At 40.4% G+C, this 24,889-nt stretch overlaps 1 protein-coding gene across 1 annotated transcript in view; it reads right to left on the reverse strand.

Annotated features, from left to right (window-relative positions):
- Positions 1 to 2,765: 2,765 nt before the first annotated feature.
- Positions 2,766 to 24,889, reverse strand: part of Large1 (LARGE xylosyl- and glucuronyltransferase 1) — a 311,517-nt gene continuing 289,393 nt past the window's right edge. Inside the window, exons 11-14 of the mRNA XM_051181466.1 lie at positions 21,458 to 21,736; positions 9,069 to 9,215; positions 6,113 to 6,308; positions 2,766 to 4,168 (exon numbers count right to left, since the gene is read on the reverse strand). Of these exons, the coding sequence (XP_051037423.1) occupies positions 3,971 to 4,168; positions 6,113 to 6,308; positions 9,069 to 9,215; positions 21,458 to 21,736 (820 nt within the window). The 3' untranslated portion in view covers positions 2,766 to 3,970. The remainder of the gene's footprint in view (positions 4,169 to 6,112; positions 6,309 to 9,068; positions 9,216 to 21,457; positions 21,737 to 24,889) is intronic.

A 24,889-nucleotide genomic window follows, 5' to 3' on the forward strand; every position in this document is an offset into this window, starting at 1 on the left:
AGTCCCTGCGTTCTCCATTACAAGATGGCGCCTGCATCCGGCTGGCATTGAGAGTAAACAAGTCAGTGCGCAGGTGCAGGGTGATTTTCCCTCCCTTGGCCTCTGCCTCTCCCGTGGCGTCATATGGGCCGATGGGCTGCAGCCAATCAGGAGGTGACACGTCCCAGGCGAAGGTTGTAAACCATATAAGGGTTGGGTTTTGGATGTTTGGGGTCTCTGCTCTGTAAGCTTATGCTCTCCCTCTCAAGATGCATTAAAGCTTTACTGCAGAAGGATCCTGAGTGTGCCGCGTTGTTCTTGCTGGCGAGACGGTAGCGCGGGACAGCATGGTTGTCAAGATCCAGTAATGCCAACTAAAACTGAAGTTTGGAATCAGTAACATGGCTCTTAACTTATCATCTTTGTTAGTAGTATGCAGAGACTCCATCTAGGAGGAAATTTTTATCATGTTTCTCTACCATCACATAACTTCCTAAAGGTCTGGTAACAAAAAACACAGCCTTAACTCAGAATCTGTCAACTCAGTCAACATGTGTTTTATAAGTCAACTTGACATACTTACCGATGTTACTTTGAAATAACTTGCAGGCCTGAGGTTCATGAGGTATCTTAAAACTCCATACTTTTACCTGAGTCACTTAGCATTTAGAGAGTCAGTTTATATCCCCTAAGGTTGAACCAAACTGTTTACATATGGTTACAGACTGACCAGGCCTATTTCACATAGTTTTAGGAGGTCCATGGGCACAGCTAGCTTTGGAAAGTAGTAGAGTGTCTGATTTCACGCTTTGTGTTGTTGGATGGATATTGAAGGAGGAAGGTTAATTTTCCCTAACAGGTTCAAATTCCTCCTCCCCCTTTTCCAGTCCATATTTATTTAGCTATTTCTTATTGGAAGAGGCACCAGTAGTATTGTAGGTTATGTCATTTTGGATTAAGTAAGTAGAACTGACTTTCAAATCTGGCTTCATGATATCTGGATCCTAGTAATTGAGGGGAAGAATTTGAGTATGTATACTCTGTCTCCTCAGTGATAATCGGTAATGCCTACTATGAGTGTGTGTGTGTGTGTGTGTGTGTGTGTGTGTGTGTGTATATATATATATATATATATATATATATATATATATCTGCTCAATGAGCTAATGCATATACTAAAGGTTCTTGCACACAGTGGCTTATTATTTAAAAGCAATTCTCCTAGACACTGAGCATTATGGAGCTAATGAAAGAACATGCCTTTCCTGTCAACTGTACTGGCATGACAGTATTGGCATGACATCAGAATGATCATTTCTAACTTTGATTGATCCCAGGAAACTAATACAAAGGAATTATCATCCATGACAATTACATTGGCTCAAATGGCTATGTTCCCCACATACAGGCCAGTGCTAGCACCAAGTGGCACTTCCTGAAGTACCCACTGGGGACTCATATTGTTGGCTCCACGTACATCAATTTCCATTAATTGTAAACTTTTGCGTCAAATTTGGTTGAATTAAACAAACTTTTTAGCTCTATATATGAGGAAACAGGATGATGGTATGGAATGTCAGCTTCTGGTTTTAATAGATTCTATGAACATGAAATTTCATCATCTTCCAGTTTATGGGTATTATATCAAAGTAATTAGCATCTTTCATTCTCAGGAGTGACCCTGCTTGGCTAATAAATTATATGGTCATTGGCTATTCCTGTAAACATGCAAATGGAAACAAGGTGCCTGATCAAAATTCGTGTTCTAGGATAAATTTTTAAGGAAACACTTTAGGGAATTAAAATTTGATGTTTGATGTTGAGAACAAGTGTTGCCAAGTAATCTCAGCTTGGCTCCAGTAGCTGAAAATGACTAGTTCAAATCAATATACCTGCAGTGGCTAATCTGGGAGAAAAGAGCATAATTTATGTGTGCTTCTAGGTATGTGGGGTGAAGGGAAAACACATTGAGTGATGAAGGTAAATATTTAATAGCCAATCATGGAATTGGGGGGGGTCACTGAACAAGACAACTGGAGTGAGATGGGCACAGTAAATTCTGTGACCCTATGGTTGATGGGTGCAGAAACTGAATTTAACATGTCTTTGAACACCTTTTTATTGTTTTCTTTTTATAGTGTTCATGCATTACTTTGGTAATGATAAATTATGCTACATATGTGCAGATACTTCCATATATATGTATGTATATATATATATATATGTGTGTGTGTGTGTGTGTGTGTGTGTACATATAATGTGATAGCTAATAACCGTCATCTTGACAAGAACTAGAATCAACTAGGAGAATAAACTAGGAGACAAACCTCTAAATATGTCTGAGAGAGATTATCTAGTAACATGAGAAGTAACTAATAAAGGCACAAAGGCACAAACTTATCTATATTTGTATGGCAATTCTAATTACATTTTTCTTCATTGTGTCCTAATCGAGAGGAAACACCATTGAATACACTGAATATAGTGGCCTCATGGACTGTTCTGCTCACAGAACAAAAGAGCCCTAAGAATAGGCTATTCATTTTGCATACTTATTATATAAAGCATCTAGCTATAGTGGTGACACAGGTGAAAAAATGGAAATTTTGAAAATTAGTTGAAGGTTAGAGGAGAAAGTGAGATCTAACCTTGAACACTGAAAAAAAGGTGACATTCCAAACAATGAGAAAGGTGAGATGGAATAATAGAGACAGATGTTGTGCATGGAATTGATTTTGCCCTGTAGACCAAGCCATGTGGCTTCTTTCAAGTATGGGAAGAGGAGGAAGAGACAATCTGTACTTTCATTTATTAAATGCAGCTTTTGCTGGTCACATGGCAACTCAATACAAACAGGCCAGTAGTAGGTTGGCCATTGACTGTTGTTCTTATCAATGTAAACACAACATTAATAGTGAAGAGTAAAGAAAATGGGTAAAAAGTTCAGTTTTCTCCATCTGCAAAATGAAGAGGTGCTTACCAACCCTCAGACATGTCCTGGGGGACAACTAAGGTCACCCCCCCCCCCGCTTCCAACAGGGAGGTGCCTGACCCCTTTCTTCCAGTGGCTTCCATGCGGTCAAACAAGTCTTCTGGTTGGTCTTCTATGAACTATTCAAGTTCTTCTAAAGGTCTGAGAGGAGAATCAAACCTTCATGAGTAGTGAAACAGTTCCTTGAATTCCTTTCCTTTTGACTTAGTTCATAGAAAATGTGATTTGCATACAGTGTTTGGCCTCATATTTCTCAGTTCCTTTCATAGCCATGGCTCTGCATCAGGGAGTCTCAGTGTTCATCCTGAAGAAATCTGCCCATGTGAGAACATGCTCTGAGGATGCTCATCTTTGTTGACAGGAGTGTTGGTTGAGGGAGCTGATGTTTTCTTTAGAACTTTAATGATTAGATGTTTAGATTGGAATTCTAGATCAAATGAATAAAACCCCTCAAATTCAAACAACTCAAAACAAAACAAGAGAGACTTTGATAATAAAGAAAAAAATTCACCCTACTCCTAGGACCTTACATATATAAAGTCCCTATGCAGGTCTCCAGGTGGCTGTCTGGGTCCTTGGCTAGCTCTCCACTTGAGTAGGGAAAATAAAGTTCTCTTCCTAGGAAGAAATAGCTTGCTCTTATTTATTGGAGTGACTAATTCCTAGAACAGTGACTTCTTTCTCCACAGCTAGCATTAGAATCATAATTATTAAAAAGCAAGGAGAGTATCCAGAAACCCTGATTTGGTCTGTGGCATTGTGGTTAAGTTGTTAACTTTTCATTTGCTTCCATCCTTTTGTGACCCATTCTGGAAGTACCTCATGGTGATGGATTGGGTGGGTCCCTGTCCAAAATCTCAGAAGAAAGCAGGTTTGTGGCACCATAGAGACAAAGGAAAATAAACCAAAGATGAATTTTGTCTTCAAAGGCTGGGGCCTGGGCAGAAAGTGGCTCTTCTCCTGTAGCATGTCTCTCTCTAGTTGTGGCCTTTCATAGTGCTAGCTGTTGTTCTCAGCCGTGAGATATTTCAGGGCAGCAAAGCCATAGCGTCTGGACATGTCCTGTTGAAACTCTTCCTTCAGGGTTTTCAGACAGATGCGGTATTGCTTGTTTGAACGAAACTTAGTGATGTCGAAACTGGGGGCATGGGGCATGTGGATCATGTAGGCATTGGGCAACACGGTGAACTCATACTCCTGGAAGGAGGAAGACAAGGGAAATGAGAGATCTTAAGAGCTTTGGGTCATATATGACTTTGAATCAAGGGACTGGAGAATAACACTGACAGGAGGGCACAATAGCTCCAGAGTAGCTATGCCTATAAACTTGTACAAAAATATAGGAATCATCTGCATTTTGGTTTGCTCATCTACAAAGTAAGAGTGAGAAAAATCTACCTTGAAGGATGATTATGAGGGTGAAACTCATACTGTATGGAAAGAGGGGAACAGAACACATGCCTATTCCAGAGGTTCTCCATATACCCCACAGTCACTCTGGAATGATGCTACCATGTAATATTCTGTGGGTCAGTGAACTGAAATATGAGAAAATGTTTAAGCTCATGTCTGTGACCAGTATTTGGGAAGCCTGTATGAGAAGACTACCACAGATTCCAGGCCAACCTGGTTTATATAGTAACTTCCAGACAAGTTTAAGATGTAGTGTAAGATTCTGTCTTAAAAAATAAATAGACAAACAAATAATTAAATACCTAGATAAAAGACCAAAATGTTAAGCTGTGTTGAAGTTTAATAAGGGTTAAACTTTCCCCAACATATTGTAAGTGAAAATATCATAGAATATGCTTCATATGCTGGAGACAGACAAATACACAATGCCTCTCTCTGAACTGCCCAAACAAGGAACACAACTTTAGGACATGTAATTCAGACAGAACCCACCCAGGACATGAATACTCCATGTGTTTACTCCAATTGTGGATTCATGTCATCTATTTTCTCTGCCCAGAACAGACAAGAATAAACTCAACAAAACAAACTGAGAACAGGAAAGGCAGATGAGACAGGCAGAATACGTCAACTGACAGTGAAGTGAGAAAAGTCAAGACTATATAGCTCAAATGGCTGAGGCATTTTAAACATGGACAAAGTGGACTAACCCCTCTCATCATCCCCCACAGCTAGGGTTCTGTGACCTGTCAGCTGGGAGTGTTTTACTTTTTGTTTTCTTTAGCCTTTTTTTGAGAAAGGGTTTCTCTATAGCTTTGGAACCTGTTGTGGTATTATCTCTGTAGATCAGGCTGATCTCAAATCCCCAGAGATCCATCTGCCTCTGCTTCTCAAGTGCTGGGGTTAGGCATGTACCACCACCTCTTGACAAGTGTTTCACTTCCTTAAGTCATTAGAATGGGTACAATTTTGTCTGATGAATGCTACAGGCAAGTATATGATCCATTTGCAATATGAAAGTATATGATCCATTTGCAAAATGCACTGTGAAACAGTATAAAGCAAAGGCCATGCTTTGATGATGGGTAAAATGAACTTTTCTTTTAAAGGTCACTACACAAAATTGCTGGGCTCAGAAATACCACTGTACCAGGGCTCATCATCTCTAAGCAGGTATGTTGGTCATAACATGGGTAACAATGGATGGCCATGCTTTGTGCATTACCTGGGCTTCACCTGTTAAAATTCTGCAGACTTCTTCTGAAGTATATATTTGTTAAGTATTATGAGAATGACTTTTAGACTGAACACAGTATTAAAATCACTATTGTTTTAATTGCAGGGTAGAATGATTAGCCAAATTTTAGTGGTCCATTTTGTGCTATTTACAGTGATACAATTATACAATTTGGAGGCCAAGTCATAACTAGTTATCTTGTGCTAGTCTTTGTCACTGAATAGAGGGGATAAGATTATGCATTATAGGAGACTCACGTGTGCCTAATCCTGGCCAAGAACCCAGTTCCATGCACAAGGAGAAGAAGAAACAAAAGTTTGAGTTTGAAAGCCTAGAAAACCAGATTCTTGTTGTCATTCTTAGTTTCTGAACATAATGTCATTTCTATGAAGGTCCTTTTTAATCTTCTTATCCCCAAGGTTCTCTTTCACTTCTAATATCTGTATCTCTCTCCTTCCCTGCATAGTACTAGTCCGGGTTTCTCTTCTTACCTGTGCATCCAATTCCATGATATGAGCCACTTTGTTCCAGCCAAAGCCCACAAATCTTCGATCATACTCAGAGCAGTCTCGTCTCACAACAACATACGGTTCAAAATCAGCCTCCCACTCAACCCGGTAAGGCATGGTGGCAGTCCGCCACTTGGCAAAGTTTGTGGGTGCATGGCCTTTAGTCCAGACATGGTACCTGGGAAATGTAGAGAAAAGCCAATGAGTCAAGGGATGGAAGCTGAGCCTTCAAAACCCTAGTGATGTGGAGGAAGAAGAAATGCATTTTAATATGATCTTCCAGGTGGGATGCACCGTGACCCTGCAAAACAATCATTCAAATTCAAATGTTTAGTCCCTGTAAATGTAACATGGTAGGAAACCAGACCGTTATAGGCATACTTTAGCTAAAATCAGGGTGGGACTTAATCTGACGTCCTTTAACAAGAGGGAGATTTGGAGACATAGATACACACTGAGATGTGCAGATGCAAATGGAGCTTAGGATGACAAACTCATCAAGAAACAAGAAATATCAAGGGTTGCTGGCCATCACCAGAAAAAAGGCAGGGAGGAACAAGCTTTTGGAAAACCACAGGCCTATTAAGGACTTTTAATTTGGACTTCTGACTTGAAAAATTGTTAAATAATAATGAACTATTGTGTTAAGTTCAATAGGTGTTAACACCTATTTTGCAGTGTTTTGTTTCAGGAGCCTTGGAAGTCTAATGCAGTTTTCTAAGAGTTACCTGTCACTAAAGAGAAGACTCTATAGAAAGGTTAGTGAACTTCCAAGCACTTGACATAATTTCCATGGGATCTCTATCTGGTAATTCCCACCAGGGGACATTGGTGATCAGGTGATCCTACTTGATCCTCAGAGATGGGGCAGAACCTATGAGTAAGCTACCCATTTGGTTACATTATACCCTGTGGCAAGAGTGGAGTTTTATAGATATTATAAAGCTTATTAAGCAAGTGCCTCTGTATTAATGAAAATTGAGATTACCAAGGTAGGTCTGATATGACTCATGATCCTTCAGATCTGGAAGGAAGGAAAGAGTCATGCCGTGAGTTGTTTATGAAATTAGGGTACAAAGAGGGAGGAGCCAGGAGCTAATGGGGGTACATGTCCAAAAGCTAGGATGAAGATCTTGCCCTATGGGAAGAAAGGAAAAAGTACTATAAGCATCCAGCCATCAGGAAGAGGATCATGTATTTCTCCAGATATCTGCTTTCCATCCAGTGATATCCTGGGCAGAGAGCAGGCTACTCTTTCCATGCTGTCAGAGATGGTGAGGTTGTGAATCTGTGCTGCTTTATAGTGTGTTTGTGGTAAATTGTACAATAATCATAAAATTATATTTGTTAGACATTTACTATTGGTTGGGACTATTTTAGATGCTGTAGGTACATACTGTTTTAAATTCTAAAAATGTACCCAATGATGGATGGCAAACAGTAATGAAGCCCAGGTAGCCTAGCCCAAAGGCCAGCTTGTGTGCCACTGCCATCAATGCTCATATATAAGAGTAGAAGGAGCAAAGGGGTTGAGGCTTAAAGCTCTGAAGATTAGGACTCTGTTGACACTCTGTGCCCCTGAATGTACCACATACCTTCTCAGGTTTCTCTTTCCCAACTCATCTCAAAAGATTTCCTTTCAGCTCTAAGATCCAGGGTTCTCTCCTCCAACCTAGTGATCTAGGTTGATGATCTGTTCTCAATTGTGCATCCAATTTCATGATGTGAATGAGTACACTTTGAAAATAGTAGATGAATATTTTAAAACTTGATATGTGTCTGGGAGACAAACTAGTGAATGCAGTGGGACTTTGCTACTCTAAGTTATGGGGAAGGTGAATGCAAGGAGTGAAATGAAGCTATAATAGGAGCAACAGAAAGGGGTTAGGAAAGATGGTTACTAAGAAGTGTTGGATCTTACATAAGTTGTGTGCAACTCTGGAGTCCCATTGATTACCTTAAGTTTTAGATTATGAATTGTAGATGCCTGCTCCATGCCACAAGAGCTTAAGAGATTAGACTACTCACTCTCTCACAATACACAAAAGAAGGAAAAAGGAAAAGAAAAAGGAAGAAATTCCACCAGGAATATGAGAGAGAAACCCACTTACCAAGAGCAACAATGCACACTGTGATGGTTTTAATTGTCAACTTGACACAAGGATATCTCAAGGGAGGGGTTTTACACATTGGGGTGGCCTGCAGGAATGTCTGTATTGGAAGACCTTCCCTAAATATGGGTGTCACATTCTGGTAGTAGCCAGACCTGAAGAAGGAAAGATTTTTCTCACTTGGCTTTCACTCTTGCTGACAAATTTATCTACCCTATTGCTGCCTCCATCACCAGCTCCTTCTGTGATATTACAACCAGCTTCTTCAGGCTTCCAATGTGTACTAAAAGGGCAAGAATATAACAGGTCCTTGGCATAAGATTGGTATTGCTGTGGTACTCAGCCCTGCCTGAACTGGACAAGCACTAGATTCTTGGCTTTTTCCATAGAGACAGCCATTGTTGGACCAATCTGATTATATTGCATATGGTAAAATAATTAATTCCTTTAAAATATATATTCATTTTATTAGTTCTGTTCCTGTAGAGCACACTGCCATGAAACCAAAAACAAAATTCTGAGCCAAGAGATAGTGAGAAGGACAAAAATGGACTTGGCCATTTCTTTTAAAGTATGAAAATAAATGTGTGGCTTCTTGTCCCAGTAAGCCTCTCTCTGCATCTGGACACTGTGCCTATCACCCATGTATAAAGCAAAGTAAACAATATGTCAGGAGGAGATGACAGACAGAGTCTTTTTGGGGGGATTGTTTGTTTTATAGTAGACTAATGTGAGATACTGAACCTTTGCCATCATCTTTGACATCTGGGTATCCTGGGACAGAGGTCCTTTGGAAACCCCAAATGACTGCTATGAGGGTCACTCACCTGAATGTGAACAGGGTCCCCATGTCCAACATTGACAGTAGCTCTGCTTTTGACTTGGGGAAAGAGAGTCGGTAGCGCAATGTTTCAAATGCAGGGACAATCATTGCTTTCTTGGTGTTGGCAAGGTCAAGCTGGATAACAGACTTCCTGAAAGAGAAATAGATAGAGATATAGGATGTCTTTGATGTCAAAGCAGTTCCCATCTTTGTGAGGATAGCTGATGGTCAGCACAGAGAGGCTAAGCAATTATTCATATCACTCATAGGGAGAACATAGAGGAAATGACAGGTTATCATTGCTAACCCAGTGCAGGCTAGACAGTAGAGGTAGGATCTATTTTCCACAAAATTCCAAAGTATACTACTATCACAGCCAAGAACTGAAGAGGGAATTCTTAAAGGACTTGTGTCTACTATACCCATAACACTGCAAACCATAGGAGACCAGGGATACAAAGCCAATGAGAGGAAAGACTCCTCAACCTCAGGTGTGGCCTTGATCCTGAGCAAGCAGAATAGGTAGAAACCCTCTCAACATGTGGTTACCTAGCCAGCACTAGGGCAGGTAAGTCAGAAATCTGATGGACTATTGGGAGGGGTTCTTCAGCTTCACTGATTCCCACACAGTCTTCTATGCCTCAGGACTTGGCTCCTCATTAGACTGTTGGCTCCCAGCTCAGACACAATCTCTTGGAAAAAGGTTAAGGCTCTAGAAATAGCAGTACAGCATAAAGCTGTTAAGAAATACAGACTGGATTTAAATCCTGGCAATGCTACTTTGAGTCTTGTTGCCCTATAATACAAATACCTGAGCTTCTTGCTACCTCAGGTTTCTCCTTCCCAGAACGGTGACAATAATTTCTGACTCCTAGAGTTATCATGCATGAAGTGAAATCACACCAAGTAGTGCACCTGGCAGGAGGAAGGAATGTAGTAAAAGTAGAAACTATCATCTTCAGAACTGTCTTACCCTGTGGCCTGATGTACTGTGATCTTAGTACTTCATTTTAGCTTAGGGAGGGAGGGAGGGAGGGAGAGGGAACTGGGATCGACATGTAAAATAATAAATTAAAAAAAAATGCTTTGACTCCAAAATTTAACTTGAAGAACAAGTTACTGGGGAAAAGGATTTCTATTTTTGTTTCCACAGAAAATGAAAAGATGTGGATTCCTTCCAGACTAATGTGGTTTGATCACGCCAGACCGCCTGAAACAGAGTACAAGCTGATCCTACATTCAAAACAGCTGGACAAAACAGCCCTACAGACTACAGCTAGGATATCTGAATCTTCTTCAAATCCCCCAAAACAGCGCCCCTTACCAGCAGGAAGTAGTTTGGAAAGAACGATGCCCAAATTCCCAAATATTGTGTATAAATGTTTGTTTTCATTTAATTGGACTTTGTTATATAAAATTAAATAAAAAATTATAAATAAAAAAAATCATAGAATCCACCCTGCTGTGTTGCTGTACCAAGCACACTGACCTGACATATGCGTTCAGAATGTGACTAGTGCACACAAAGAGCTAAATACTTGCTATTGTCATTGTTACCACTATTAAAGAAAAGTGAAATATAAAATATACATTTATTTTTTTTAAAAAAAGAGTTACACCACTGACATCAGGATCTTGATACAATCATGAGCCTTTTGTGTCTATGTCCACAATAGAAAAAAAGCAGTTTGGGATGACTGAGGAAATGGCATACATTGGAAGGCATTTTGTAGAATCCTGGGAGAAGCAACCTTTGTAGTCATGTGAAGCCATTTCACTTAACAAAACTCTGAGCCTGTACTTTTAAGCCTGGACCAGGGATGATGTTCAAATAGAAGCTATATTATGAGTTAGTCACTGCATTAACCTGGGCAAATGCTGGGCTGAGAAGTACATAATCATAACTTTATAGTAATTAATGAGGAAGACTATGGACTAGTACAGATTTCTGAGACTATTCTTTCTGTTCCCCTTTGTTTGTCTAAACAAAGTTGTCAAATGTCTACAATTCCTTCCTCTGTGGCCAGATATTAATAGTCATGGTTTTATTTTAAACCTATATCACATAGAGATTTACTTTCCTCCTAGAAAAAATTATGAACCGAATTATGTATGTATGCATGTGTGCATGAATGAGAAAAAAAGGTCTAAGTCTAAAGAATATTTTTGGGACCCTGTGACTCTGGGACATAATGATATTTTGGATATGTAGTAGTTTGAATGTAATTGACCCCTACCTATTGGGGCAGCACTATTAAGAGGTGTGGGTTTATATTTGAGTAGGTATAGCCTTGTTGGAGGAAGTGTGTAACTGTTGGGGCAGGCTTTGAGATATGCCCAGTGTCTCAATTTAATTCCTGTTGCCTGCAGATCAAGACATATTAACTCTCAGCTCCTTCTCCAGCACCATGGCACCATGTCTCCCTGCATGCCTCCATATCCCAGCATAATGATAACAGACTAAACCTCTGAAATTGTTAGTCACCCAATTAAATATTTTCCTTTATAAAAGTTGCTGTGGTCATGGCATCTATTCACAGCAAAAGAAACCTGAAGACATGAGAGATTGCTACTTAGCCAGTAGCCACTGAGAATCCATCATGTGCCAGCTACACACTGCCTACATGCTGACATACATGACTCAATATGCTAAAAGTCTTAGGACAAAGATCTCTTATTTTACTTATTTTAAGATATAAATTTTATGAAAACAGAGTAAGAGGTGGGGAGGGCAAAATTTTGAGGGGGATAGGTATATAAACATGGGTTTCTCTATATAAGCCTCAAGTTACTATTACAATCACAGTTACTCATATATAATTGTGCTTATATATGTGTGGGTGCATTGTGTGTAAGTCAGAGTTCAGCCTTGGAGAATGTAATATTCCTCCGTCTACCTTGTTTTTGGAAATACTGTGTCTCATTGGGCTTGCCAATAGCTTAGGTCAGCAGCTCCAGGGATAACCTGCTTCTTTTTTTTCAGTGCTGGGATGACAGGTAATACACTACTACATTCATCTTTCTCGTCTGATTCTCAGATCAAACTCAGGTCCTCAAGCTTGCCCAGCAATCTCCCTTTCTGACTGAGCTCTTGGTCTTCCTACCATAAAAACCACTTGTTTTTAATACCATACTCAAAATTAGTTCTCCTTTCTATAGGACCTGTAGAAAGCAGTAGCCTCCAGAGCTGCTTCCTGAACCCTACTGAACCCAGGACATATTGTCCAGGGTATGCACTCAACTGAAGGGAAGTAAACATGTTTCTCACTCTTGGGATTTACATAAAAACAGAGCCTGGAAGACAACACAAATGACTTGTATTTTGGAAGCTCTGCAGGATCTTTTGCTGCAGAGATGCCCAGAGTTTATCACTGCACTGGCTTTCCAATTCTACTTTGATTCCATTAGAAGATACTCACTCTTTGATTTGTTTTTACTTTAATTATGTTCTTGAATTGGTTTCTGTAACTTGTAACTAAACACTAATGGATACACCGTAAAATACACAACAAACAGACTCAATGAGCAGCATTGCTTTTAAATAGGCTCTGGCTAGCCCGCTTTTTCTCTACAGATAACATCTGGTTCTGCAGTGATTTCTGCAGATTTCCACAAATTGCCACAAGTATAGTTCTTTCCCTAGGCAACCATATCAGACTCAGCTCAGAATGCCTTGATTTGAGATCCTGAAAAGGTCTCATTAGTAAGTTGTTTCAGCAGTATAGTTGTTGTAGGGTCCACATTTTAAAAATTTCTGTTGGGTGGGATGGTAACTATGGCCTGGGCTCTGCTGCAATGTGCTATGTTGATGCACTGTACCTTGGCTGTGACACTCTGACTCAGGGGAAAATAATCTGCTATTGTCACTTGTCTGCAAGGTGAGTCACACAATGACTACAGAACTTTCCAGAAGCAGAGGTATGATGACCAGCCATCTGGTCTGGGAGACAAAGGACTTCAGTTCTATAAATGGCCTCAACAAACTGAATGATTGAGTCACTTTATACATCCCCTTCTACTGATGAATCTAGACTTAAAGGTTTTGTATTGGAGTCTGTAGAAAAATTTGATTGTATCATAACTGTCCTCTTGATTTGTCTTTAGACAAATCAAGGTAGATGCAAGTATTTGATACATGTGATTAAGGAAAGGAGCTAATCCTTGATAACATAGTCAATTATTTGAAGAATGCAAAAGCAAATCTATGCTTTTCTATAAAAGAAGGCTTTTGCCTTGGGGCTATAACAAAAACTTCCTCCAGTTCCACCTGCAGGCCTGATCTATCATATTCAAGCTTGCCAATTTCACAGTCTTGCCAGTCCTTAAAGCCCCGTTTTGTATTTCTATATGCCTGAATGCATGTATCCATCCGTCAGTATCCCTACATCTTTCTCGTGTAGTCCTTATATAGAGAGCACCAAGTGACATGCATTGCTTCTTGTCTGTGACATTTGCAAAATATTCTTAAACTTCCTGTAAAAGTTTGGTTTCAGGAACAAGTAGGTGTCTACCTAAATGGTGGAGGTTATACTACTAATAAAATGGTGAACACTGTAGATCAGGCACTGTCTTCAAATCCTGTCTGCCTCACTTCTGACCTTCTAGAAACATCACTGTACCACCTTTTCCACTCATGGAGTCCCCATCTGACAATGAAGGCAGTGACTCTATGTCTCTCTCTCTTATTTTTTTTTTTAGACAGGATTTCACTGTGTAGCTCTGACTATCCTGGAAATCACTTTGTAGACCAGGCTGGCCTCGAACAAAAAGAGATCCCCCTGCCTCTGACACTATCTCTTTTTTCTCGGAGATCTAGATACCAATAGAGGGTTTGTCTTGGAATAGTGAGTCCCCTCTTCTCACAATGGACTTGAGGCAGGATATTGGAAGAACATGGGCCATTCAAAAAAGGAGCACACTGCTAGAGTGAAGGCATATTTCTGACTTGCTTATGGAAATTGAGAGTATTAACCTTTCAGTTTTCAGCCATCCCTTGGAATCCTTCGCTATATGAAACAATATCTTGGGTATTAATGACAATCATTTTATCTGTTTTTCCAACTCTCCTGGCTCTACTGTTATGTCTCATTTTTCCCTCTAACCCCAAATGGTCCCACCTAGAAGGAAATATGGGTGAGTTGTAAGGATACCTTATGCCCACTAAAGGAGGTAGACTCTATGTTCTCACGGGGCTTAATGCGAGTCCCAAGGACAGTAGGACAGGGTGACTGCTAACTAATTAGATGTCCCAGTATTTAGAATCCCCAGACCCTAGTAGCTGATCGCATGCTAATGCATACACATTTCTCTGTCTACTTTTTCTTTCTATCTTCTTCCTTGGAATCAGGTGTTTACAACATGAGATTACAGGCGGGGGTGTCTCATAGAAAAAAGGGACAACCTATTACTACACTCTTAGAATATTATCTCCTGTGGGTCTTGATGGTGAAAATGAGACTGTAGATCATGGCACACTAGCTGATATTCTGTTTAATCGTTCAACATGTACTTTCTGTGTCTGTGAGATGGGAGACAATAATAATAGTGTTCAACTTTGAAGGTGTTTGTGAAGATGACATGACCTTTAAAAGGTGCCTGTCAGAGACTGAATGTCAATATTGATCTACAGGGAGAGACTAAGAAGACTTAAAAGCAACTAGGGTTCTATGATATATAGTCAATCTAGTACAAACCCCATTTAAAAATCATTTACATTTTGCTATATATTACGCTCAATCAGAAACTATGTAATGTATATCAGAGCATTGCTTAGGGTATATGTGAATTTGATGTTATTGCTGATATAGTATCCACCCAGTGATTTTAGACCTTCTAGGGCCTGAACCCTAAAGGCATTGATGTCTCCATAAAAAGGAATGAATGTATTTCTATAAACCAGAGAAAAAAATGTGTTCATTAGTGAGGCACCATCACAAAGAAAATGCTTCTGAGACATTAGGTAAGATGAGAACTGGGGATGTCCACTGGGTTTGGGAATGTAGAGGTGGCCTTTTCCTTGATTGGTGTGGGAAAGTACAGCTTACTGTGGGTGGTCCTAAGTATAGTCAGGTGGTTCTGGGTGGTGTAAGAAGGTAGTTGGATATGAGCCTGGGAGCAAACCAGTATTCCTCCATGCATTCCTGTCTCCAGGTTTTTGTCGTGAACTCCTGTCCTGACTTTCCTTCAGGAAGAATTGCAAGTTCTAAGCTGAAAGACCTTCTCTCCCTGCTGAGTTGCTTTTTGTCATGATGTTTATCACAGCAATAGAAAACAAACTAGAACATATGGTTTAAAGGAAAGAACTACCAGCTAGACATTTTTCTAAAGTCTAGGAACTAAGAGAGAAGATCTATGTTTTCTAATTAGACTCCTCTAGTAGTCATACTGGTCACAAATCGTCTGAAAATAGGATTCAAGTTATTTGTCAGTTTCCAGCAAAAGATGAACTATCTAATTCCAGACCCTAATTTGAAGCATTCTACTCATTCATCACACCACGAAAAAATTCTTTCTCCCAAGGCTATGTGTTTATGCATATCACAAACCAAGTTGGGTGTTTTCTTTGTGAAAATAAAATAAATGATGTATGTTGGAGGGTCAGAAAAATGAGGAAAACACTGTATTTTGACTAGAAAAGATGGGTTGTGTGGTTATCATCTGCTTGGGTGTCTCTGTCTATCTGGGTGGGGGTTGACTAGAAGGTGCTGTGGGAACAAGCCAATACTATCAGTGCATGGTGGGACTGGTATGTGGGTGCAAATATGATCAACAGTAGTGGATTCCAAATATGCTCAGCACATGGAGATAGTTGTTTTTTTGTTTTTTGTTTTTTCATTTCAGCCACCTGCTTGCAGTAGGGGAAATTTATTCTTCTATTTTAAGAAGTGACAGCTAACAAAGTTTTCACCAAGGATTACAAACCTCAAACATGTAAGAATGCTGCTTACTCTGTGCCTTGTCACAAGCCTGCCAGACCAGATATGTACTGCATGGTCACAGGAAGAATGTTCTATCACCCATCTCTAGCCTTTCTAAGACCTCATGAGGAGGAAATAAAATGATCATCATAGACAAGGAATGTGAAGGTAATTAGATTCCAAGTCCAAGGGGGTGTGATGATTTGAATAAGAAATATGCCTCAATCTCTGACATTGATTTCCAATTTGTGGTGCTGTGTGGTATATCCCTGGTGAAAGATGCATATAATTCAGTACAGATTTTGAGAGTAAAAGCTTTACCTACTAAAAGTTCTTTGTGTCTGTGGTACAGGATATAAGCTCTTAGCTTCCTGTTCCAGTTATTTTTCCCTACTACTTGCTGTCATGTCTCCCTGCCATGATGGATGCTTAGCCCTTTGGAACCATAAGCCCAAATATACCCTCTCTTCCTTAGGTCATGGTACTTTATCACAGCAAGAAAAAAGTAACGTGTATAGGAGGATAGATGCTCCTTTACTTAAAATGGGGTCACATCTCGATATATTCATCATACATTGAAAGCATGGTATGTGGGAAATCCATTTACTACACCTAATCTAGCTGATACCATAGCTTAGCACAGTGTGGAGTGTCATATCAGAGTCCTCTGTGACCACACAGCTGATTGGGAGCTTCTCTCAGTGTATAGCCTAGCATCAAGAAAAGATTATATGCTGATTGCTGGGTGGAAAAAAAGAACAAAATTAAAAGTATTAAGTATATTTTGTGGGAATGCATCATTTCATAGTTCAAAAATAAAAAATTAAACTATCATAGATGAGAGACCCTTTGTTTCTCATGCTCATGAGGAAAAAGAATGCAATAATTCCACACAGTTATTCAACTGTCCTGAAGGTTGCAGGGTCCTTGCAAAGGGAGGTCCTGCTGTGTGGACTGGCAAATTAGTCCCAAAGTGACTGTGAGCCTTCCATGGGATACAGAATTAGTTCCTGTGGAGCACCTACTATAACCCAGCAGTGGGCCATTAGTGCCCATTAGTGTTGGAAAATGGAGCAAACTGCCTCAAGTCATGTACTTGTTCAAATGCAGGTCTGTGTAGCTTCTCTATGCCCCTCTGACCTTACTGAATAGTTCTGCAATCAAGAGTGATAGCTATGTCTCTAACAGTTGCTTTCCCAGAAGAGACTTTGGTGAAGCTCTGCAGTTATGCCTGACTTCATTATTTTCCAATTGAGCAGTTTATTTTTTGCTATATTAGATGGTTGCTAAGCAACTGCTCAGTGAGCTGTAACACTGAACTTTGGAAACTAAAAAAGACCTCAAGAAGTCTGCATGAGCAGGAGTGCAATGGTAACCTGCCTTTTGTTGTACAATAAGCAAGCTGTGCGGTGGAAAGTAATTTTCTCTTCTCTCTGACACTACTCTTTCACATACCTGGGACCAAGTTTTGTCACCTGTAGAAATGTTCACCTCAGCTGGGCAGAGCTTCCAGTGTGTGGTATTTGTGGTATTACTATTTGAAGCTTAACCAAGTTTGGGTGAAACATTTTTGTTAGATTTACATGTGAAAAAGTGAGGGTCTTCTGACCTTGGACAGCACAGATATTGTAAAAAAAAAAAAATAGCATCCTTAACTTCATCTTAAGTCAGTAATAGCACACTGTTCTCAAATGTACCCAAGGGTGATTCACATATCAAAGCAAAAACCTGCTCATCACAAAAAAAAAAAAAAATTCTCCAATTGATTGGGGATGCCCTGCCTTTATGTTGTGAATAGAATATATGTTTCTCTCATTGGTTTAATAAAATGATAATTGCCCAGTAGCCATGCAGGAAGTATTGGGGGGGGGGACTACCAGATAAGGAAAATGCTGGGAATAGAAAGGCAGTAGCTGTCAAAGGAGTCACAGGTCTGGTCATTATTCAGTAAACCAAGACCATATGGAGATACATAGTTTAATAGAAATGGTGAATAATTAAGAGAGAGCTAGTTAATAATAAAGCCATCAGCCTGAGCCATCAGCCAAACAGTTTCTAATTACTGTAAGCCTCAGTGTGTTTATATGGCACTGAAGGGCTGTGGGACTGGGCAACAGAAACCTACATCCAAGCAAGGGAAGTCAATGTAGCTGTTTACATACAAAAACAAGAGTGGGTTTATTTTGGCCTTCTGACTGAACTCTTTGTGGCTCTCAAAATTCTTGTGTCTAGCAACAATATAGGTCAGAGGTTATACATTGGCAAGCAGATGAGCAAGGACTAATGTTGCCCATGGATATAGTTTGGTTCCATAGCATTAAAAACTCCTTTTAAATTACTTGCTTGTTATTTAAGATTTTGTATATCAGCATTTTTAATATACATATGCATCACATGTGTGCTTGAGTTTAAGAGAGGTCCAGTACTCTGGAGTAATGGATGACTATGAACTACTATGTGGGTACTGGGAACTGAATGTTAGTCTTCTATATAAGAAACAAGAATGATAACTGCTGACCCTATCCCCCAGCTATCAATTATTTGATACTATTAAAACATTGAATGATATGAAAATTCCAATCCCCTGTTAAAGCATAAAGAATTAGTAAACTCCATTTCTGTTTCAACCAAGAGGATGTTTTTTGTTTAGATAGGCCTTTGGACTCTTTTGTTGGCAAAGAGAGTGATGGAGTTTGAAGGGCAATTTGAAATATCTCAAAATCCCTGATGAGATGCATATATATGGTGATCCTTGAACTAAGTAAAACAGCTAATGGAAACACATGTCGCCTATCACTGAGTATGGTCTCCAACAGCAATTTTAAGTCTTTGTCCAAGGACACATATGAAGGAAACATAACACCTATTCCTATATGCTGTTGGAAAACATGCTGTCCATGAGGTAAAGTTGAAAAATGGGTCACTGAGACTAGAGCAGGGCCTGCTTAAGTTTAAATTTTTTGTGGTGAAGATTCCTTGGGTGCCTCTTAGAAAATCTCAGAAGGTGAAGGATGGACAGAACACAGCCCTCCATCCTCTCTCTTCTCAGTCTAAGCTGAGGATGGCCCTAACTTTACCTAGTTACTCCTCCAGTATGTAGCCTAGCTTCTTTCTAACTTTTAAAATTGCCAAGCTGACAGGGGGTGGGAAGTGCCTTGTCATATATACTGGAATTTTGTCACCAAGCTGGAGCTGGAGCTGGAGAACAATCAATGAATGGAGTCTGGCAGTCAGGAGTCCTATTTCACTCACAGGGCTTTGCAGCATAGCTCCACCCACTTCTGTGCTGGAAGGTTATATTGTCTGTGACCTTTGGTTCCTTGACAGCTGATGTGGCACTTCCATGCTTACTAGGAAGTGACTGAGGTCATGATACCTCAAACAACACCTTGTAATGAGACTCTAATGAGCCAGAGGTTGAATACAGTTGCTGAAAAGAGAGGGAGGAAAAGCAGGGAGGGGTGTAAATCTTTGTAGGTCATAACCTGGTGCAGCAAGGAACCACTGAACAGTTAGGCAAATTCTGAGAATGGGGCCCGTCTAATACTGCTTCAAGTCCAGTGGTTGCAAGTTCTCCAGACACAAGCCTGATATTTTGCCTCTACAAGCCTTATTGGCCCATGATGTAACAAAGAACAGCCTCACATGCTTTTGAGAATAGGGTGTATAAGCCATCTCTAGAGATATATATATCCAAGCAGGCACTATCTTAGACACAGAGAAAACACATGTTGACATATGACACTTGGAAAATGACCCTTTAATGACGCTATTAGATCATGTATACCTAGTGACTTTACTTTTCTCCCACATATAAATTCCAGCTGTGTGAATCCTACAGTCCCTTCTAATTTATATTGTCTATGATGCTGCAATAAATGCAATTCCCTACAGAGCAACACAGCCTTGTACCAGTGTACTCCTTTGTGCCCTATCTGGGGAGATGTGGAAAAGAACATTAGAGATTCATTTTGTTCTGAGAATAGGTGTCCTGTCTTGTGACACCCCTTCTCCCTCTGCTCTATCTATACAACTTCGGCTAGCATCTTCCAGTCATGTTCTACAGTTTCCCATTTGTAAAATGAAGACAACAATATGACCTGTGGCAGAGACTATGAGAGAAGGAAACAGAATGAGATCTTATTTTTCAATTACTTTCTGGTACCCATCAAGTGCTTCAATATCTGTTAGGCATTATTATTACATATGTTTGTTTTAAAGAACAGAGAATGGTTACAGGAAGCCTGTTTGCTCCAAAACTGGAAGAGAGGCAGACATTCTGATTAAAAGTTGATCTTTCTAGACCAAGTTAACATGTCACTATGGAAAGTCGGGTCCAGTCTATGCATGGGATTAGAACTTTGTATGTACCTTCCAAACCTGTAAACAGGAGCAATGTCTGACAAGTTCCCTGTTCCTTTTTGTGTTGCAGTTGCCCTACCTATAATAGGCATATGGTACTTTTGGGCATATACCCAAAAGAGGCACATTCACATCACAAGGATATTTGCTCAACCATGTTCATAGCAACATTGTTCGTTAATAGTCAGATCTTAGAAACAACCTAGATGCCCTTCAATGGGAGAACGGATAAAGAAAATGTGGTACATACACACAATGGAATAGTATTCAACAGTTAAAAAAAACAACAATGGCATCCTAAAATTTGCACGCAAGTGGACAGAACTAGAAAAAACCATTCTGAGAGAGGTAACTCAGAACCATAAAGATAAATATAGTATTACTCACTCATAAGTGGATACCAAACACAAAGCAAAAGATACCCAGCCTACAACCCACAACCTCAGAGAAGCTCGAACCCTCTTCCAGAAATAGATGGAAGCACATGCAGAAATCCAAAACCAATCATTGGGGCAAGCTACTGGAGTATAATCGAAGTGAGGGAGGAGTGATAATATGAGCAAAGGAGTCAAGACCATGATGGGGAAACCCACAGAATCAGCTGATCCAAGATAGTGAGAGATCACTGACTCAGGCCTCACAAATGGGGAACCTGCATAAGACTAAACTAGAATCCCTTAATTTAGGCAACAATGGTGTGACTGGGACAATATATGAGGTCACTGCCAGTGGGTCCAAGATATAACTCTAATGCACAAACTGCCTTAGTTGAGCCCATTTTATATGGAGCAATACCTTGCTTAGTCTAGACCCAGGTGTGGAGGGTAGAGAGGTGCCTTGGTCCTGCCTCAACAAGATGATGGGACAGATTTAGTAGATTTCCTAGGAGAGGACTTACCCTCTTCAAGGAGCTAATGGGAGGTGGTGGAAGTAGGGGGACTGGAAGGAGAGGAAAGAGGGGGATTTGTATTGGAATTTAAAAAATAAATTAATTTAAAAAATAGTGGTAGAGTAGACAATATTCCTGAGGACCTTCAGGTCTAGCTGTTTATTATCCTATGTGGCTACCAGTCTGAAGAGTAGACAGACCAGCCAGTTCCCCTGGGGTGCTTACCTGAGGTACTCATAGAGCCCATACATAGGCAGGAAGTCAATGTCAGATAAGAACATGTACGGTGTGCTGATATGCTTCATAGCCACATTGCGTAGGAGGTTGACAGGATAGAACTGACCCTCCTTGTACACTATGTGGTAGCCCACATTGTGGCGACTCATAAGCACCTCAGATCCCTGGGCATAGCGGAGGAACTGCTGGGCTTCAGCATCTGACAGGTAGAGGGCCAGGCTGATGGGCCCTTCCCAGTGCTTGCAGATGGCCTCTAGCATCTGGAGTCTAGAAGAGAGAGGAAGAAAGCATTAGCAGACCACCTTTGAGTCTCTGTCTCTAACATGTCCTGGTCAATCAGCTGCAAATCCAAATCTCTTGACTCAACATGACTCAATTTCTTACCAGTAAAACAAACACAGGACACCTGCCTTGTTGATTCCAGTCTTTCTCTGCTTGCAACTGATTGCATGACATGTTTCACATTTTAAACCAACCCACTTCTATGTCTCACATTCATTCTCAGGGGTGCTATAGTTTGGCTGGGTGTTCTCCTCAATCCTCATGTGTTGGAAGCAAGTTCCTCTGTGAGGTAGTGTTAAGAATTTTAAGAAGTGGAAACAGGGGAAGGTAGCTAATTAGGGGCGCTATAGAATGGATGAGTGTAGTATTCCTGAGATCTTAGTTATTTCCCACCAGTTTGGGCTATTAAAAATTACTCCTTTAGTTTCCTTTCTCAGCAGAGGTCTCCCCTTCTTGTGGAAATTCAGTGCCTTACATTTAAGAGACAGGTGAATGTGTGCATAATGGAACATACCTTCAATCCCAACACTTAAGAGGCAGAAACAGGTGGATCTCTGTGAGGCCAAGGCCATCTTGGTCTACGTAGTGAGTTCCAGAACAAAACAGAGAGATACTGTGCCTCAAAAAAACAATACCCTCCAAAAAAGAACAAGAAAGACAGACAGATATACACACAGACAGTAGTTCTTGGTTCCTTTTCTTTATGAAGCTGTTTTACTTCATGTTTCTTTGTCATGTTTAGCAACAAAGGGGGGCCCTTTGGTTCCCAACATTCACAAGCTGAATTCAGTTCCCCTTCTCAAACACCCAGTTCACCAGAGTCTGGACAGGCTGCAACATTTTGGATTTATAGCTTCTAAAACTGTGATGTAAATAAATATCTTTTCTTTATAAGTATTATACTCACATAATTTGTCATAGGAACACAGAATAAATATTGCAAATGGATAGGCTGAGTATGTGTGGAGTTATAGTATAAGATCTGAACTCTTCCAGCCCAAACTACTGTTCTTTTCTCAGCAAAGGCTTAAAAAGCTTGTGGGTCTTCTAAAGAAATGACCATTCCCAGAAGCATGATCCCAATGAACACTCAAACAAGCATTAAAATGAGAAACAACTACAATCATTGACACATTCTGGTTGCTAAGCACCTTCCAGAAATCTCCCAGCATTCCTTGGCAACTTCCTGTTGAAGTAACTGAGGCTTTAGCTTTGTGAATTTCTTGACCTAGTATGTATAGACAGGTACCTTAAAGAGGTCTTGGAGTGGGTGAGAAAAGAATAGAATTAGTGTTTGTTGAATGCCATGAAAACTACACACTCACACACACACACACACACACACACACACACACAGGGACAATGGAAAGCCAAGTGTATATGGAGCAACTGGGGTGGTGCCATTTTCAGATTTTTAGCATTTCCTCCTCCTGGAAGTCTTGAGCAACTTTGCAAAGGTAAGCTGTGCCAGGGGGCTAACCATGCTTCCATTAGGAGGCTAAGGCAAGGGAACTGCTATAAGGTCAAGGCTAGCCTCTGGGCTACAATAGCCCAGTAAGCCTGGGCTACAGTGTTAGATGCTATAACAAAACAAACAAAAAAGAAAAAAATCAAAACCATACCAAACAGGGAAAAAAACCACAAAACAACTTTGCAGGGCTGCTGTAAAGAGGTACAGGGGCAGAAAAGCCACAGATCATCAAAAGAAAGAACAACAACAAAGGTGTCTCCAACAGGAATGAGGCAGCAAGAAGGTTTGGTAATCAATCATGAAAATTCTATTTCAAAGACATCGGAACATCAGAAGTGCCTGGTGTATAAAGGTGTGCTAAAGACATATAAAAAGCCTATTTTAGTGCCTTTTTCCCCTGCCCAGCAAGAGATGCCCATGTAATCAGAAGTCTCTGGTCAGAGTGACTGTTTTATTGGGGCAATTACCACAAACTCGATGTATTTCTTTTTCTTTTTTTTTTTACCTTAAATTTGAAACAAGCTTGTTTTACATGTCAATCCCAGTTTCTATACCCTCACTTCCTCTGTCCTCCCCTGTTCACATCACCAAGCCCCCATCTCATTCCCTTTTTTCTCCCCAGGGAGCAGACTTCCATGGGGTGTCTTCAAAGACTGTCATATCATTTGGAGCAGGGCCTAGGCCCTCCCCCATGTGTCTAGGCTGAGGGAGTATCCCTCTATATGGGATGGGCTCCTAAAGTCCATTAGTATACTAGGGATAAATACTGATCCATTACCAGAGGCCCTATAGACTGCCTAGTCCTCCTAACTAATACTCATGTTTAGGGAGTCTGTTAGTCCTATGCTTGTTTCCCAGCTGTCAGACTGGAGTCCATGGGCTCCCCCTTGTTTAGGTCATCAGTTTCTGTGGTTTACTCCCTCTCTGCAAATGAATTCCAGGAGTTGTTCTCAGTGTTTGATGTTCAATGTCTTTCACTCAGGACTTCCAGACCTTTCCTTCAGCAATTCTATAAACGGATACTGGCCTCATCTGCTTTTTTCACTGGAGAGGCTTTCTGTCCCCTGCTAATAATGGCCAACAAGACACAATTTAAAGACTGCTGGATGTATGGACCCTGAACTTGTGGGTCCATTTCTGAAGCAGGACCCTGCTTTTGCCTGGACACTCCTTTGGTGCTTCTGTGGAATGGAGGAACTCTGATCTTTCATAGAGAACCGTGGTTATGAATTCTTTGGAATTTGAAAGCAAAGAGCAAGAGTGATGAACTCCTCCTGCTTAGATAGAGAAGCTGCTGGAGGTGTGGGAGGTAGCTGTATTTGATTCTAGAGAAGATGACTTAGCTCTGGTTTTGAATCTGCATTTCCCAAGCCAGGATCAGGCCCCATCTGGCACAGCCTTACTCTAAAGTCTGGGAAGGTTTCGGAATGAAAATATAGTCAGAGTACTTAAGTTTATCAGGAGGCTAAGGAAAATTAGCTGAACTTTAAAGAAGATGGTGACAAATGTTTCCAGGAAGTTCAGTGAGGAACAAATGTAAAGGGTCACACTGCCTGCTTCTGGATAATGCCTCTTCTGCAGAGCTGACCTTTAAGCAAGGATATGCACAGTGATAAACTGAGCTTCCAAGCAAGGACAATGATGGTATAAAATGTGATATTGTAATG

The sequence above is a fragment of the Phodopus roborovskii genome, unplaced genomic scaffold (assembly GCF_943737965.1).
Source record: "Phodopus roborovskii unplaced genomic scaffold, PHOROB, whole genome shotgun sequence".
Taxonomy (NCBI): Eukaryota; Metazoa; Chordata; class Mammalia; order Rodentia; family Cricetidae; genus Phodopus; species Phodopus roborovskii.